Here is an 18,612-nt window from a genome sequence, read left to right as displayed (position 1 = left end):
ACACACACACACACACACACACACACACACACACACACACACACACACACACACACACACACACACACACACACACACACACACACACACACACACACACACACACACACACACACACACACACACACACACACACACACACACACACACACACACACACACACACACACACACACACACACACACACACACACACACACACACACACACACACACACACACACACACACACACACACACACACACACACACACACACACACACACACACACACACACACACACACACACACACACACACACACACACACACACACACACACACACACACACACACACACACACACACACACACACACACACACACACACACACACACACACACACACACACACACACACACACACACACACACACACACACACACAGTCTCTATCATGAATGTTATCCACCACTCTCACCTGAGTAGCCTACAGGTCTATGTTTACCTACAGTATCTCCCTCCACTCAGGTAGTTCTTGTGCTGTATATGGGCATGCAAGACGTCACTCCTGTCTCTGCCCTGGCTACTTGTGTGAGGCACAAGAGGCACCTTCCTTTACTTGTGCAGTTCAGTGTGCTGTTGTTATTCAGAGAGAGGCCTCAGAGTACTGCACACCGGGTCACCAGGCTTGTTTCTCAGTCCTGTCATTGGGTGTTTCGTTGTGTTACGGACCGAGCTGAAGATATTACTTTTTCTAGTACTACTACTACTACTACTACTACTTCAACATGAATTGGGCATTCCTCATGGGCCTCCTGACAGGGGTCAATAAGTACTCCACCGCTTTTGGTCGTGTATGGCTCTCTGTAGTCTTCATCTTTCGGCTCATGGTCTACGTCGTGGCTGCAGAGAAAGTATGGGGAGACGAGCAGAAAGACTTTGACTGTAACACCCGGCAGCCAGGGTGCCACAACGTGTGTTACGACCACTTCTTCCCCATCTCCCACACACGTCTCTGGGCTCTCCAGCTCATCTTCGTCACCTGTCCCTCTCTCCTGGTTGTCCTTCACGTGGCTTACCGACAGGAGAGGGAGCGGAAACACCTGCTGAAGTATGGCAAGGGCTGCACCCCGCTCTATGACAACACGGGGAAGAAGCGTGGTGGTTTGTGGTGGACCTACTTCTTAAGTCTGATATTCAAGATCGCTGTGGACGCTGTCTTCGTATTCTTGCTGTTCTACATCTATGAGGCAGCCTTCTTTCCCCCACTGGTGAAGTGCGAGCAGGACCCATGTCCTAACCGAGTTGACTGCTTCATTGCCAGGTACTGTAGCCTTTCTGTTTGTGAGTGTAACTACATCCTCTGAGGTCTGAGGGGTTTTGGAAGGTGGTAGTCCACTCACCTGGTAAACATGGTGTATCTCTATAACTAAACTATACATAATGTGTTCAATATAAACAGATATCTGTCACTGTTTACAAAGTGATGGATGGATGTTCTCTATGTTACAGGCCCACAGAGAAGCGGGTGTTCACTGTCTTCATGGTGGTGACCAGTTTTGTGTGTATCCTCCTCACTTTGCTTGAGATGCTGTATCTGATCGGGAAGAAGTTTATGGAGTGTGCCCACAGGGAACCACACCCAAGCCGGCAGAGGTCCTACAACATGGCAACAGCCCCTTTGACAGGGAAGGATAACTCAATCTTCAAGGAGCCTGGGATGGAGAAGATGAAGATGGCCCACAGTCATGATGAGTTTGTCAAGCCAGAGAGTGCTGCCCCTTCCTACCGCATGGCTATTTCCTGAGTTAGGAGACATCAAGGCTGAGAATTGGTCATTTTCTTTCTGACATGGCCACACAATAATGTGTATAATAATAAAAATAATAATAATAATAATAAGAAGAAGAAGAAGAAGAAGAAGAATAGTAATAAGAATAAGAATAATATATAATATATAGTCTAGGGCTGTGTTGCTTGCACTGGAGCACTGTTGAGATTGTTACTGTACTCTGCTTTTTCAAAGACTGATGGAAAAGAGACTTAATACTGAGACAAATGTTTACAAAGTTACTGCCAAAGTTTAAATGTAAAACAATGTTATAACTTTGAACCACATACTGCTTGTCATGCTTGACATTTTTCAATAAAACACTTGACTGTACTTTTTCTATGAATGGTGTCTACAATCATAATGATTAGAAAAAAAAAAGTTTGGGAAAACATTCATGCCAATTGGTATAGTATATTTTTTAGTGTGAAGCACCATCTTGATTAAGTTATATTAAAAACCCAAATATTTACCCCTACAAAGACGGAGTTGTTGTGAACAGAGTAAGTTACATGTCTGCATGTTTAATGTAATGCATCTTATTACACTCAGTGGGCTATACTGAAAAACAGGAGACACGGCAAGACCACACACTGACCCATGCATTACAGATAGGATGTAGAGGAATCGTTTAAATATATTCGTTTAATCCTAACACGGGGAAACAATCACATAATACTGTACAACATAGAGTGATTCAAGCACAGAGGCAACATTTTCAAGCGCCTCTTTCAGTGAAGGCTCATTCAACAAGCAGGTGGCATGCAGCTGAGCTCAGAAGGTGTTTCGAAATGTAAAACAACTCATTAGTTGTAGTGATAAAGAAATAAAACCTTAATTCATCAACAAGTGGGCAACATATGGGACAGGTGGTTGATTAAATGGCCATGCCTTGTTATCTGGAGAATCTATGAAGATACTGTATCATAGATTCACTTCGGACATTCGAAAGAATCCCGCAGATAAAACACGGGTGGGTACCAATTTCCTCATGGCTCTAAAAAATACTGGGTAAACATGGGTGGCTCCATTTGGAAACATGGCTTATCTTGAGTTATGTGGCACGGGACAAAGTAGGGTGGGACCAAACTCACCTGTTTGACCCTGGGTGGAACCAATACTGGACTTACCTTCATGGGAAAAGCTCACTCAATCACTATGATAAAGTCATTTGAGGGAGACCTTATGTAGCAATTTCCTGTTTTTCTACACCTTCACCTGCTGGGTCATCCATCCACCTGTTTAGATGTATCTAATATGTCAAATTGTCCAGAGTGACTTCGACCACACAGCTTCATACCTGTGGAACCCGTGTGTATCACACCATCCACACCACGCAGGTGGGTGGTGATATTCATGAGTCACTGATATCCCAGTCGAGACACCCAGTCATGGTGATTCAGCAGGGACACGCTGGGTTATTGGTTCTGTAGGGGTCAGTCTTCACTCAACCAGATGACAGCTCCCATTGGTTGGGTAATGTCTGTTATGAGGTGGTGATGATGATGATAATGATGATGAGGAGGAGGAGGAAGAGGAGGAGGAGAAGAGGAAGTGCAGGGCCATGAGGAGGAGTAGGTGAATGTGAAGAACACTGAGATGTGTTGGGCAATATAGTAACACATTCACAACTACTTCACATATTCAAGCTATATGGTATATCAGTGCAGTGGATATGGTTAACCTCTTGCTTTTATGACATGATGAACAAGTGAACACAATAAGTGAATAATTCATAATGATCTGAACCATCAACAAGCTTGATTAATGAGGATTGAATAAGGTCCCAACAGCACACAGGTTAGATTCTATACGTTGAGGACCACACCTCCAGAGTTTTGACATGACGTCCAATCCTAACCTTACCAGCCTGAGACGGACTTGTTTAGATAAGAACAATACTCCCGCTCCCAGTGCTCTCATACTCTACCTCTTAGGCAATGAGGTTGATTGGACTGGCAAACGTACAAGATCAGTTGGACTGGACATAAGGCCAGTCATCTAAAATACTGTAAGTATGAGAGTCAACTTAACATATTTATGTTAACCTTATATCAGTGTCTTACTTCTGTGTTTACTTTTGTGTGTGATGCAGCCATAGGCAAGAGGTGCAGCCGTCTTTGACATAATTCTCCTAGTGGCATTTCACAATGAGCAAATCATATGTGATCCAATGCAGAGCTTGTTATGAGGACACCTAAAGGGGGTTGTGTCTTGTTCAAAGCATCTTCTCTTTTGTAGTGCAAGTAAACGCCTTTTAGATGTTTCAGAGTGGGAGAGGAAGGAGTTTCAGGGGCAGTTAAAAGGATAGCTTGATCAAAGGAAAATGAATAACAAACCTTTGAAACAAAACTTTCAGAAAACACAGAATACATTTGCCCTATAGTAAAACTCCAAGGTTTCATTTTACTTTTGACAGATAGTCCTTTGTAAACATACAGTATGTTGCTTTTTGGAGCATTCTCTCCATCGTCAGTTGCTTGTGGACTTATTTGAAAGGACCCCTCCTGGCAGTGTGCATGCCCAGTAACAGGCTCAAACTCCTCTCTTCTTCCTCCAGTCTACCAGCAAGGTCAGAAGAAAGGACATCGATCACAGAGGTGAAGGAAGGGGGATCCTAAGTTGACATCATGGATTGGAAGGTGCTGGAGGCCCTGCTTAGCGGGGTGAATAAGTACTCCACTGTTTTCGGACGTGTCTGGCTCTCGGTGGTCTTTGTCTTCCGTGTCATGGTCTTTGTTGTGGCTCTAGAGGGGGTGTGGGATGACGACCAGAGCACCTTCGACTGCAACACCCGGCAACCGGGCTGTGCTAACGTCTGCTACGACTTCTTCTTCCCCATCTCCCACACGCGGATCTGGGCTGTCCAACTCATCTTGGTCACTTGCCCTTCCTTCATGGTCGTGTTGCATGTGGCTTACCGGGAAGAGCGCGAGCGGAAGTACCGGCTCAAGCATGGGGAGAATGCACGTCTCTATGACAACACGGGGCAGAGGCACGGAGGTCTGTGGTGGACGTACCTGCTGAGCCTCTTTCTCAAAGCAGCGATTGAAGTGGGCTTCCTCTACCTCCTCCACCTCATCTACAACAGTTTTGACATGCCTCGACGTGTGCAGTGCGCCCTCTGGCCCTGCCCTAACACAGTGGATTGTTATATAGGCCGTCCCACTGAAAAGCGGGTTTTCACCTATTTCATGGTGGGAGCAACTGCCTTTTGTGTGGTTCTCAATATCTTAGAGATCTTTTACCTGATCGCCAAACGGATCCTGGAAATCCCCCACAGACGCAGACTCCACACTTCCACCAGGAAGAGATGCTTTGAATCAGACGATGACGGGCACAAGGTCCCGATGACCACGTTAGAGTATAAGCCAGGACATCAGGCAAACGAGACAAAGATTCACTCAATTTCCTGATCCATCCAAAGAACAATGAAATTATTATTTTTTTATTTTTTTATTTTTTTTTTCAGATTTTATCCCTTTTTCACCCAATTTGGTAGCCAATTGAACCCAACCTATTATCCCCTGCCTATTGCGAAGGATCCGCCGCACGACCCCGTGGCCGGCAGTCCCAGAAGAGGCCGCCAGGCAGACTAGCTGACTGGCTCCTCGAGCCCAGCACCTGTTATTCCGGCACCCCGGGGGCGCTGTTGCGCGACGGATCCTTGTCCGGAAATACTCCTATACCGCCCTCGGGAGCGGCCGCCCAATATGCCGCTCCCCGTGTGTGCCCCAGCCATATCCGGATCTGGCGAGCTGGGATTCGAACCCAGTCCCCGGTGGGCAGCATGCACTAGTGGCCAGTGTTTAGACCGCTACACCACCGCGGGGCACAACAATGAAATTATTGATATATTCAGGAATACTATGCTATGCTACTCAAATGTTTTAATAAATCAATCAATGTAGCAATGTGTCATATTACTTTTTTTACGGTGGCATGATAAAAGCGAGTTGATTTAACCCTTGTGTGGTGTTCGGGTCAACCGGACCCGTTTTACATTTTTACTTGGTGAGAAATGGTACAAGAATACATTTGATTAATATGAAACTCCATGGCCTTGGCTTATTTTCTATGAAAAACATGTAAAAGTTTTGTTTGTTTTTTTTACACATCCTTCAATACCCCAACACATTTATGTCCTTCATAAGATCTTCGGGTCATTTAGGCCCGGATGCACAGAGACACACAGAAACATACACACACTCACACTGACACTCACACACCTCTGCTCTAGCTTTCCCGTGCCAAGAAGCCGTCTGCTCTCGCACTTTTTACCCTTTGAAGTGCAACATTGTAAACATTTTTACATTTTCTTGCACTGTACAGAACGTATGCAGCAACTGCAAAAAGTACATTTGAGGTACACACACTGTCACATTCTGTGCTTCATGTGTTGTGTAGACAGGCATACCCATGCACACACAATTGTAGCCAGTGGTATTTCAGAATTATTTGGGATTTTTCAGACATAATACTGTATTTCGACAGTGACAGTGAAAACAGTGTACATTCCGTTCGCGTTTTGTGATTTAGCATTTGCAGACATTTTTGAGAGATGTATTTCATAGCTATTGGCAAAACAATCTTAGTTTGGTTCTTTCATTTCTATTCTTGTTCATCACCTGTATTTTCTTTACAGCTTTGATTATAATTAGATAAATGTGAAATTCAATTGAGAATATAAATTCAAAATAATAAACAGCAATGAAAACATTGTTTCATTAACATTTTTCCTAGATAAGTATGATTTATGACACCCAGGTCTTTATTATAGTGGATTTTGCATTTTCAAAGTAAGGGGCATCATGTGCGTAAAAACACTTCTACTCATCATGCTGTCGTTCGGCCCCACCTATTCCCAGGGGTCTGACACTTTGTGGGTTGTTACTAAGCATCCCCTGCTCCAGACTTTCCAAAGGGCAGCCCCCTAGATCCACTAGAACAAAAGATATGCACTTTTGAATGTGTACACAGTACCTATTGTGCATTATTGGGTACAGTACCTGTTTGTGCCCACAGGAGGCGCCCTTTAATATTATGGGCTATTTTGGGGCTTTCTTGTGCCCTGAGTATACCCCCTTGTATGGGTCACCCTTGGGACTAGGAGCACCAGGGGCGGATTTAGGATCGCAGGAGATCCGGGGCTTAGCCCAGAGGGAGAATATAATGCGCGCGGAGCGCGCCGGAAATTTTTGCCTTCAACCTTCAACTTACCACCACCTTAAAGCGGACAAAAGGCACTGGAGAACACATATACATTCACACCCTTTAATGAAGCAAACTAATTGTGGTGGTTCTGGGCACAGAGGGAGGTCAGCACACGTAGCTCCCCCTGTCAGTCACCATCATTTATATTTGTATAGAATTACATAATTGATGGGCTGAGGCTAGTTATTTTACAGTATGTATATCAGGGCAGACTCTGTGCTCACCACTTATATTGTATTGATTGTCTTGTCCTGTGTTATATGACGATATATTACATGTATTGTTGGCCTGTGTATAGTACTGTGAAATCAAATCCCCCCTGGGACATTAAACAAACTTAGTTAGTTAGCGTTACATCTTAGGATAGATTTGAGTCATGTTCTGTACACATACATACTACCATAAGGGCATACTTAATGTGGTTACTCCATGTTTACTAGCTGTAACATTAACGTTACATCATTCTTTTTCACTCAGTCAACCAGAGTGCAGATATCAAAGACTATCAGCCTGTTATTCACTTTATTTGTATAAGTATTATCCTTTGTTTGATTTCTTACCATGTACCGTAACAGTACCTTGCTATGTTTCATTTTCATTATAACATAACGTTATGTTATGATAGCCAGCTAGCATTAGCAAACCGGAAAAGTAGTGTCAGTGAGTCAGTCACCTTTCTAATAAGATTCACAAACCTGAAACATCATCTATGTCATCACTGCTGGTGATGTTATTGTTGTCAGCTGCTGATACTGCTGCTGCAACAGTTCTTGGCGCTTGTTTTGTTGAAAACAACTTTGGGATATCCATCCTTACAATTTTGCAAGTCAGGCACTGAATGAGATCACTTCTTCTTCAGGGCAGGGCAGGCTACGCAGTACGCAGGCTAATGTCGCGCAGCTGCTGCCTCTCTGTTGGACTCCGGTACTGCACGTTACTCACGAGAGTTTAAATTTTTTTTTTTTTTTTGGGGGGGGAAAGTAAAACATTCGGGGCTTTTCAGAAAACATCCGGGGCTTGAGCCCAAGTAGCCACCCCCTAGCGCCGCCCCTGAGGAGCACCGTGTCAAGATAAGTGCTTTTAAAACCCCAATGATGTCCCGGGTCAACTGGACCCGAACACTACGAAAGGGTCCAAAAAGTGAACATCACACAAGGGATAACTATGATAGAGACTATGATAATGTAGAGGGGTTGTTAAGGTGATTAACGTATAGAGCTGAGTGACCCATGCAGATTGAAAAGTAAAAAGAAATGTAAACATGTCACTGGTACACGATGGATCTTAGTAGTTGTGACTTCCGGTTCTCATCCCTTTTCCCTCATAGTGGTGATAGAAATGGACTAGTGGAGGCCGGTGGAGGTAGTAGTCGGAGGCTGGGCTCATTGTAATGCATGGAATGGAATAAGAATGGTATCAAAACTGTCCCCGAATTTCACGTGTTTGATACTATTCCGAATTCCATTCCATGCATTACAATGAAACCAGCCGATTACTACCTCCACCAGCCTTCACTAGTCCAATTCTATCACAATTACAGATGAGGGAAAAGGAGCCTGTCCTATGTTTTCTGCCTCCACAAGCCTTCCCTGGACTACATGTAGTATATGGGTAATTCTACAAAAACGGTGAAAGTTGACCAAATAATCACGTTAATTATATATGTTCAATAAATAAAGACTGTCCTTGCAATGATAAAAAAAAAAGTTTATTCATCTAATGTTCAATGTTTAATTTTAGCAATGTATTTCAAATGTCAAGTTCAAGGAATTGTCTTGTCACTTCGATCATACATGGAAGTGGAGCCATATACTTTTCATTTAAAAATAATTGTTTTTCTCAGTCACATTGACACACAAAAACCAAAAAAGAAGCGAATTATTATTAATAATATAAAATGTCACCATCCTGTGTCAGATCTGTGCAGATGAAGGAGAGGTGGCAAAGAGACATCGACTATTGGCGACCATCGACTATGAGGCAGGAGCCACTTTTATAGCTTTCTTTGATTTGTCTTTGTGGGAAATGACAAACTACTGTGCAACACTTTTATTTAGACCTGTGTTATATTTCTCCACATAGTGGCGCTAAAGGACCATATGTTTCACCACTTCGACCAGCAAGCCGACATTATTTTTGATAAATAAGCCAATACCATTAATGTAGACTGCTATAAATAATGTGAATTTAGATTAGATAATTTTTAAATGTTAATTATTTTTTTAAAAGAAAAGAGAATAAACCAACATTCACAAACGTGTTAAAATGGGGGAGGTGACCATTTTTTGTAAATAGATGCACCTGTAGGTTACGGGGTCAGGACAGACTGAAATGAGAACTTGCGCGTTTGACGCGGCAGAGATAGATCGGTCAAAGCACAGCGTGTCTGCTGTTGTAGTGGATCATGAAAGTCACACTCAACCTTGAGGGATGATGACTTAACCAGACCATCAAATAATACGTTATGGCAGGTATGGATCTTGTCTTTCCTAATCTAATGAAAACATGATGTGTGTGTTATGAAATGAAGGACATGTTTTGCACAAGTTAGGCTACACTTCCAACTGCGATCTTACCGTACATCAAAGTTAAAACACACGTGTCTGAGTATGCTCTGTTGCCACTTATACAATGTACTGAATTCGCTAAAACCATGCAATGAATCACTGTATTTGTTTAGACATCTTAGAGAGCAATACTTCACATTCTTGACAACTGACAACAAAGTTATCAAGTCTGTTTGGTAGTATCATGTTTGGAAATGACACTGACTGTAGTGAATTGACTGACTGATAAGTCTCACAGCTCTTTAAATTTTTTAATATCTTAAGTGAATGAACTGAGGCCCGTTATTGTGAGACACCCTCATCTTATTCCCTAGGGGTCTCTGGGGTTGTTTATAGTAGATTCCTCTCCATATTTTAGCATCCTTAATTATCTCCATTAATCATCCACCATATTGCTTTGCCCCATCATGTGTTGTCTGATCAGTGCATATTTGGGATACTTTAGGCTATTGAGGTGTTCCCACAGCAGCAGTGGTCCCTAGACCCTAGTGTGTTTAGTTGGTAATCATTAATGACTGCCACATCTCCTCTGTGATTTTAACCCTGGTCGTGTAGAACAGGTCAATACTCAGCCGGGGGACTCTGAACTTAGACTTGGATATAACAGTAACATACTGTGTGTGTGTGTGTGTGTGTCAGTGGCGTAGCGCAAAATCCCGGGGCCCCCCCGCAAGGTGGCGGCGGGGGCCCTTTCGCAACGGAGTAAAAAAAAAAAAAAAAAAAAAAACTTGCGTTTTTTAGAGGCCGATGCGTTATTGACGTTGCGAAATTTCGCAATATGCACTCTACATTCTAAATGCTTGACTTAGCAAAAGGTACAAACAAGTGAGAGCAATAGCCTATAACTAAAACCAAATGGTAGACTACACTACATCAGTAGAATGTATTATAAGTAGAATAGTACAAGCTTTATTTCTTTTAACAAAGTGTGGTGTGCACAGCAGTGTGATATCTGTAAACATATCTGTAGACTCTCCGCTAAGGGTTGCCAGATGGGATTGAGAATTTCCAACCTAACCAATCTAAACACTTCTAAATCCACCAAAAACCAGCCCATCTGGCAACCCTGTCTCCGCTGCATCAGAGTCTACTTGTTGCGTAAAATTGGCCAGGGTTAGTCAAATCCTTTGTTGGACATCTCGTATATTGGTATATTGTGGCATTTCTTTACTGTTTGCCATCTGGTCTAGGAATACCCAGGGAGACGCAGACAGCAGAAGTAGATTCGAATAGTAGAATAGAAAAAAGAAACAGCTATATATAGCCTAATCATGCTGAATTACAGTATGTACTTCTGCCTGAGTTTGAGTATGATGCTGCCCAAATAAATGTTATTGTTTAGTGCTGTACGCTTTCGTGGTATTATATTGTGTGAATTATCATCTGTATGTTGTTTTTCTTTCACTCGACTAACCGCCGAGATAATACTTGAGACATGTACTTCCGTAAACATACATTTTTTATTAGATTTTTTTACAATATCGGACCGACAGTCCCACATATAGCGGCTATAATGTCCGAATAGAGAATCTACCACCACCTAAAGAATGCTTATTGTACTTTGTATTGTATTTTCGCTTGCTCATTTTCCTTCTGTCTCGCTGCCTACGTGTGACGTCAAAGTCATGTTGCTATTGGATACGGCTAACTATGTATATCTTTTTTAATATAGGCCTATATATTAAAATTAAGGTTGACACAATGAAGGGCCACTTATTTTCTTTATTTTATATTTTTTTAAATTATAAAAAAAAAAAAAAAAAAAAGTTTGGATCCAATGTTAGGGGGCCCCCTAGTGGCTGGGGCCCCCCCGCGGTGCGTCGCTTGCGGGCCCGTCCGCTACGCCACTGGTGTGTGTGTGTGTGTGTGTGTGTGTGCTTGTGATCCTATTGCACTGATGATGATGTGGAGGTTAGAGGGAGAAAGAAGACCACAGACAAAGACGTTGGACAGACGTGATAATCTGTCGAACATCCCCTCCATTTTTCATTCACATTATTATCTCTTCATATCTCTTTTCATCAACATTGCAAGCCTTATTTGGGTCTTGAGTTGACCCCATAATATAATTATTTCCCTGCCTTAGTCACTCAATACAATCAATTCCCCCTCCCCCAGGTGTGTGCTGTGCCAGTCTGGAGGATCCCAAGGCTTTGATGAAGATGGGGTTGAGCATGGTGCTTGTAGGACACGTCAACTTCCTGTTGGGGGCAATAGTCCATGGGGTGGTGCTGAGACACATTAACCTGCACAGGCAGGCCCGGGCCATGGAGTATGCCATCTCTAATGTGATGGCTCTCACAGCTGGCCTCGTGGTGAGACACACACACACACACACACACACACACACACACACACACACAATTGTCTATCAGTACATTGGAATGCCTTCACACAGAGTTTGTGTGATCTTATCCTACCATCAAAGTTTTTTTTTTTTTAATATTTGTTTATTGATGATTTTTCATAACATAAAGTAGTGGGTCATACAGATACATGAACAGCCTAAGAGGTAATCAAGTGATACAACATCCATATATACCCACAGACGCATACAACAACAACAACAACAACAAAAAAGGACAAAAAAACAACAACAAAAAACACACATAACAAACACACAGCACATAGCTTGGCGGTCCAGATATTCAAATAAATTGTCTGTATACCCTAAAACAAACAAGCAGTAGCCTAATGTATGATGGTCAGAAGTCAGAAATATATGGGGCCCGTATATATGGCTCCACTAGTCAATCACACACATTCAACCTAGCCCAGCTGTCCCAATTGAGTAATATTGGGTAGGTCTACCAGATAGCCTACTCCTTATGGAGCATCTGGCAGGTGTAGGGCCCTAATATAGTTAAGGAAAGAACCCCATGTTTTATAAAATCGAAGTGTTGATCCCCCCCCCCTGACGCATCTTATTTTCTAAATTTTAATAAAGTATCAAATGTCCCTAAGCCACACACAGGTTGGTGGATTTCCACTGCAGTAAAATCAAACGTCTGGCCAGAAGCGTTGTAAAGGCGACCAGGCCAGCTTTATATGATGGTAGTGAGAAATTGGCAGGGAGCACACCAAAACAAGCTATTAGGGCCGTTGGCCAGATCGGAGTTTCAATACATTTTGAAATGGTTTTGAAAATGTCAGACCAAAAATGATGTAGGGAAAGGCAGGGCCATCCTACCATCAAAGTTAAAACACACGTGTCTGAGTATGCAATGTTGACACTCAAACAACGTACTGAATTTTCTAAAGCTCTGATGATTGCTCCCAATGGTTGGAATATGGTTGAAACAAATGATTGGATCATGGGAAGGTTAAATGGTTTGCTTGTTGGTGGGCTGATGGATCTGATGTTCATAGGTCAGATTGTTGTCTCACATCTTGTTTCACCCCTCATCATTCTCCTGTAGGGTGTTGTTGTTGGAATTCTGGCCATTATTCTGTCTAAAAACAAGAAGAATAGAGTTCTGGTAAGTCTTGTGCGTGTGTGTGTGTGTGTGTGTGTGTGTGTGTGTGAGCGTGAGCGTGTGTGTGAGCGTGTACTATGGGGAAATGGAAGCTGTGACAGCTTGTCAGAGATGGGCCTGGGTTCCTATGATGCTTCACTACACTGCCAGCCTGTCTATCTACCCTGGCGTTAGGCACTGATCTCTTAGTCTTTCTCTTCCTCTCCCTCTGCTTCTCGCCCTCTGTTTCCTGCTACTCCAGATGAAAGGAGAATCAACAATTTTTCTGTGCCACTGGTGCCAAATTTGATCTCCCTCTCTCGCCCCTCTCATTCTAAATGCAAGGTCTCAGCACGTATGTGCGCTTTTCTTTCACATTATTCTCTTTGTTTCTGCCTCCGCCAGTCAGAACCTGTCATGGTCTTTTGAACTCTTACATACACAGTACTTCCAGGTGTATGTCAATCCTGTCCAGTCGGAGCTGTTACCCTGCAGTGATTGCTGTCTCAGTCTCTCTCTCCACCATGGAGCTCTCCTCTCCTCTCCTCTGTTTATTCAAACCAACTCGCTGTCAAGCTGCTCAGCCAAGACCTGCAAGAAATGTCACTGAGCATAAGCAATGAGCCATCTAACAAAGCAAAAAAAGAACAATTTTCATTTCATGAATAGCCATATCAGAGTTGTATTGCACAAAAGACAACTGATAAAAGAAACATTTAGCTTTTAGCATTTAAAAAAAAAACAATTGGCAACTGCTCCATTGGCATCAGTGTTTGGCATCAGTGTTTGACTCGCTGAACGAAGCTTATAGACTGAAGGGCCTTCGTTATCTCCACTACTACTGTCTGGTTTGACTTGTTGTGGTGTTGAATCAGGATCCACGTTTGTGACATCAAGGAAGCCTGAACCTGATCTTGACGATAACTGAAGCCCGCTAATTTTGGATAATCCTGAATATGTATAGCTTGCTTAGTATACCCCTCTAAGTGTGTGTGTGTGTGTCACTCTCTCCCCTCAGACATGGACGTTGTTCATGGTCAGCCTGTTTGCTGGACTCCTGGCCACAGCCTCTGCCATTGGCCTGACCATTTCCGTGGTGTGGGCCATAGCTAATGGTGGGCGGAGCCTGCTGACTCACTGCCGCTTCCCCGATGTCATTGGCTACTCCAGCATTACCAATGAGTGTCCCTTTGATCCCACCCGCGTATATGTAAGTTGTGTGTGTGTGTGTGTGTGTGTGTGTGTGTGTGTGTGTATGTGAGAGAGAGAGACGTTGGAGACCGTTACGACGAGGAGAACACACACTGACATCCCTGCTCCATCAGCTGTATATGTTTAACAGTCGTAGACACAACTGATGCATTCCCAGTCGTCAATGGTGCCTGTTGCACCGGCCATGTAAGCAGCACACTTGCATACTCAGCCGTGAATGAATGCTGCCATGCCTGCTGCAAATCTGTTTCCCAGATTGTGTCTATCTTTTTTCCGTCATGCGTCAGTGCCCAAAGCCACGACTTGGTCTGATTGTGACAGATTGGCTGACATGATTCTGTAGCATTGGATTGGGAATGGGATTTAGTAAACCAATCTGACCCTTGATCAAGATTTAATGTTGTTTTTGCGTATTTCAAAATTCAAAGGTAGCGATTAGGATAGTTTTGCTGCTGGATAGATATCAGGATAATCTTCACCCCATTTGAAGATTTGGGTGGATCCAGTTTGGGTTTAAAAGGTCCTATAACCAAGACATTGTAATGTAACTGAGGTGCAAAACTGAACACTAAATGCTACAGTTAAACATCACACCTTTCTGCACATTTTAAAGCAAGGTTTCTTTTTATTTTCATTTTTCAATAATAAAAAAGGAAAAGGGTCCTGTGCAAAAGTTTGGGAACCCTTTTGTATTATTCTTTGTTACCTTTTGAGAAGATGATTACTAAGGTCCAGACCAAGGTGATATACTTGTTAGGGCTTCAATGAGATGAATGTAATTCCAGGGTTGAACTATATATTCTGAAGTAACTCCATGCCTTCTAAAGTATCCGACTGCGGTGGGTGTTGTGTCTGGTGTTAAAAACCATGGGTTCCTCTAAACAGTTGTCCAAGGATGTCAGAATCAAGATAGTTCACTTCCACCATCAAGGAGAAGGCTACAAAAAACTCTTGCAACATTTTGAACTACCCATTTCCACTGTCAGAAACATCATCAGAAAATGGAAAATAAATGGAACAATTGTCATCAAGGCAAGATCTGTAAGACCAAGAAGAATTTCAGATAGAATGGCCCGAGATCTGTTGAGAAATGCTCAGAAGAACCTACACATCACTGCAAGAGCTGCAAAAAGGAGTAGCAGACACTGGTCTAGTTGTTCACAGGACAACAATACAGCGTACCTTAAACAACAAATACCTACAAGCCTTTCCAAAAGAAAACCTTGAGAAACCTGAAGCCTATTGGAACAATGTGCTTTGGACTGAAGAAACCAACATTTTTAATTTTGGCCACAACCAAAGAAGGTATGTTTGGAGAAAAAAGGGTGAAGCATTTGTAGAGAACACCTTGCCAACTGTTAAGCATGTAGGTGGGAGAGGGAGATATCAAACATGCCGTGCATGCAAGAAGGCCGAAGTATATTTCTGAGAGAGAGGTGTTCTGCCAGGAAGAATGGTGAAAATTCCCAAAACAATAATTGAAAGACTCATAGCTGGCCCGAGGAAGTTGCCTGAGGAGGAGTTACAAAGTACTAGCTGACAGGGTTCCCAAAGTATTGCACAAGGCCTTTTTCCTTGTTTTCATTATTTTGAAACTGTAAAAAGTAAAAAAATAAAATAATGTATCTTGCTTTAAAATGTGATGAAATGTTTAACGTTGTACCATTTGAGGTTAGGTTTGCTTCTTTTCACTTAGGCCTAATTGTAAAAGGCATTTTGACTAGGGGTGCCCAAATGTTTGCACCCCACTGTAAATACAGCTTAGTAATAGTATTTAAGGCAGGCAGTGTGTTATCCATGGAGATGTTGAATATTGTCATTGTGTTATATTATAAGTTATGCAGGTAAGTGAATTCATTTTCTTACAAATGACTTGCAAGCTGTCTTTTTCAGCTTTTTTTGCTGCCTTTCTTTATGTAGTTCCCTCATGTCTTTTTGCCTTGTGGTATCTGAATCAGAATGATCCTACGTGTGGTACATTGTATCTGCATCCGATCCTTCTGAAATACTGGCTCAGAATCAGCCAGATCCATCTGATCCTGCATAGCAACAAAAAAGGATTACAGTATCTGAATCATTCTGATCTAGATTTAAAGTTTAGATTTTTTTTCTTTTTTCTTCTAGCATTACAACTGCCAAGCATAGAGCATAGATGACTTTTCCCTGCTATGACTGGTGGATAGATGATTCACTTACTTAGTCAAATGTATTTATTGTAAGTCGCTTTGGATAAAGGCATCTGCTAAATGCCAAAAATGTAAATGAAATACTAGGCCCTGGGTATTACATATTTCAACTATAACCTGATTTTAGTCCACCCCCCCCTTCCCCAAATCAGTGGATGAAGTAAAGATTCTCAAGATGTCTTCCCCTCCCCTTTATCTGAAGGTCTTTGGGACTTTTCTGTTTTTTCACAACTTCAAAAACTTCTCAAAACTACTGATTCACTCTCCTGTGTAAACAGAATCCCTATATTCGATTTACTCTTCAAAGCCAGTTTCCCTCTCTCTGAAATTGCATTTTCTCAAAACACCATTCCCTTTGCATTATTTCTCTCACACACTCAAGGACAAACGCACACACGCACATGCTCGCTCGCGCACGCACACACACACACCCTCAGAGTTCTCTCTGCTTTCTGTAGAACACAACTTTGATCCTGGGAGTACCTCTGGTCATGGCCTGTGTAGCCAAGCTGGTGTTTGACACACACACACACACACACACACACACACTCACGTTCTCTCTCCCCTCTTTCCAGAGTACCACTCTGATCCTGTGGGTGCCTTTGATCATAATGTGTGTAGTCCAACTGGTATTTGCGGCGCGCTGCTTTGCTGTGTGTATGTCCTCCCTGGGTCTACCCTGCTGTCCCCACAAGAAGACACCTAAAAACTACGGCAAAGCGGTAAGGTTTGGCTCCTGTTGGCCACCATACTACACTCATACAGAGCTGTGTGTGTGTGTATACTGTATATATATTATTTAAGTGTGAAGTGGAAATCACAGGATAGCTGAAAGCATTATGGAGGGTGTTTGCTCCAGTTCTTTCATTTCGATTCAGAATCAGATACGTTTCATGTATGCTGAATCTGAGTCCTGCTGTGATGGATGTTATATTTGGTGTGTGTGTTCCAGGTGAACCCAGTGTGGCCCATGGAGGTATCCCCTCTCCCTCACTATGCTCCCAGGCAGCATCAGTCTCTTCCTCCTCATCCTCAGGCCCAGCGCCAGCCTCTTTGTGATCAGCAGAGAGGAAGGTCAAATGTGAAGCAGCCGAGACCCCCAGAACAGCACGAGCTGCTGGAGCGCGGCCACATACAGAGGGCCAGCTTCTGGGTCTAAACCCCCCCCCCCGAAACAACACCCCCATTGTTTAACCTCCATGAACTCCACCGTCAACCCCCAAACGTCCTCCCAGTGTTGGTCTAATTAACCATGATTACCTGACAAGATGGATGAGTGTGTGTTAATGTTGGGTGGAACTAAAGTCTGCACGCTGCCCTTAACGTCACCCCCCACCTAACCCCTTGTGTAGTATGACCTCTGACCTCAAGCCGCTTGTTCCCGTTGAAATGTGTTTACTAAACTGAGGGCTCCCTACAGGTCCTTTCACCTTACACTGATTTGACACTTTACACGAATACTGTTGGTTTACCAACAGTACACTGGATTCCAGTCATGCATATGAGATTGTAATTGTTTTTAAGTGAATGACTCATGTACTTGTGTGTATTCTGGGCTAGTTTCTGTTGGTGCTCAACTGGTTAGGCCTGCCTAGCTAGGACTGAGAGAGACTAGCCTGCCTGTCTTTGTGTGGATCTCTCTGTTTGACCAGATCTAAGGTAAACAGGGTGCTGATTCATTTTGAGAGAGAGAGAGAGAGAGAATGCGAGAGCTGGGAAGAGCAAAATGTCGGAAGGGCAAGAGTGGCTTGTTTCAAGTGAAACTGCATTGCTACTGTGTGTGCTGAAGGTGGATATGGTATTTATTTTTCCTAAATAAAATTGATAAGTACGATTTATCAAATATGAATGTGTCTTATGTCAGCGTCTGTGTGAAGGAGAGGGTGAAACACCACAGAAATATCTTGTTTAATTCCCCTGGGTGACGTCAGCAACCAGAGGCCTGACAGGACTGATGGGTTACCACACACACAAACACACACACACACACACACTGATTAACAAGTTACTGCCAACACACACTGACAGCAATCAGCAGTCATCACTCTCAACCCCTGCATGTGTCATTCAAGGGCGCAACACAGGCAGGTTGCCCGACAGCACACAGTTCCATACATTCCCATCAGCTATACACCTTTGAATCTTGTCATCCAATAATAAATAAT

At 43.0% G+C, this 18,612-nt stretch overlaps 3 protein-coding genes across 3 annotated transcripts; all 3 read left to right on the top strand.

Annotated features, from left to right (window-relative positions):
• Positions 1 to 770: 770 nt before the first annotated feature.
• LOC308158149 (gap junction beta-4 protein-like) lies at positions 771 to 1,789 on the top strand (the record flags this gene model as incomplete). The annotated part of the gene is made up of 2 exons (XM_080531749.1): positions 771 to 1,306; positions 1,495 to 1,789. 2 exons carry the CDS (start codon positions 771 to 773, stop codon positions 1,787 to 1,789), a joined length of 831 nt encoding a protein of 276 aa, XP_080387875.1.
• Positions 1,790 to 4,443: 2,654 nt separating this feature from the next.
• On the top strand, positions 4,444 to 5,229 carry LOC308158147 (gap junction beta-4 protein-like; the record flags this gene model as incomplete). The annotated part of the gene is made up of 1 exon (XM_080531742.1): positions 4,444 to 5,229. One exon carries the CDS (start codon positions 4,444 to 4,446, stop codon positions 5,227 to 5,229), a length of 786 nt encoding a protein of 261 aa, XP_080387868.1.
• Positions 5,230 to 9,359: 4,130 nt separating this feature from the next.
• On the top strand, positions 9,360 to 18,277 carry tmem54b (transmembrane protein 54b). Its single transcript, XM_080530616.1, has 6 exons — positions 9,360 to 9,498; positions 11,713 to 11,909; positions 13,014 to 13,073; positions 14,068 to 14,259; positions 17,023 to 17,169; positions 17,400 to 18,277. The coding sequence occupies exons 1-6, from the start codon at positions 9,492 to 9,494 to the stop codon at positions 17,604 to 17,606; spliced, it is 810 nt and encodes a 269-aa protein (XP_080386742.1). The 5' UTR covers positions 9,360 to 9,491; the 3' UTR covers positions 17,607 to 18,277.
• The last annotated feature ends 335 nt before the right edge of the window (positions 18,278 to 18,612 follow it).

This window comes from Nansenia antarctica, assembly GCF_963989245.1.
Source record: "Nansenia antarctica genome assembly, chromosome: 5".
In the NCBI taxonomy this organism is placed as follows: domain Eukaryota; kingdom Metazoa; phylum Chordata; class Actinopteri; order Argentiniformes; family Microstomatidae; genus Nansenia; species Nansenia antarctica.
The sequence above is the reverse complement of the archived record's forward strand: the minus strand, read 5'-3'. Positions and strand labels throughout refer to the sequence as shown.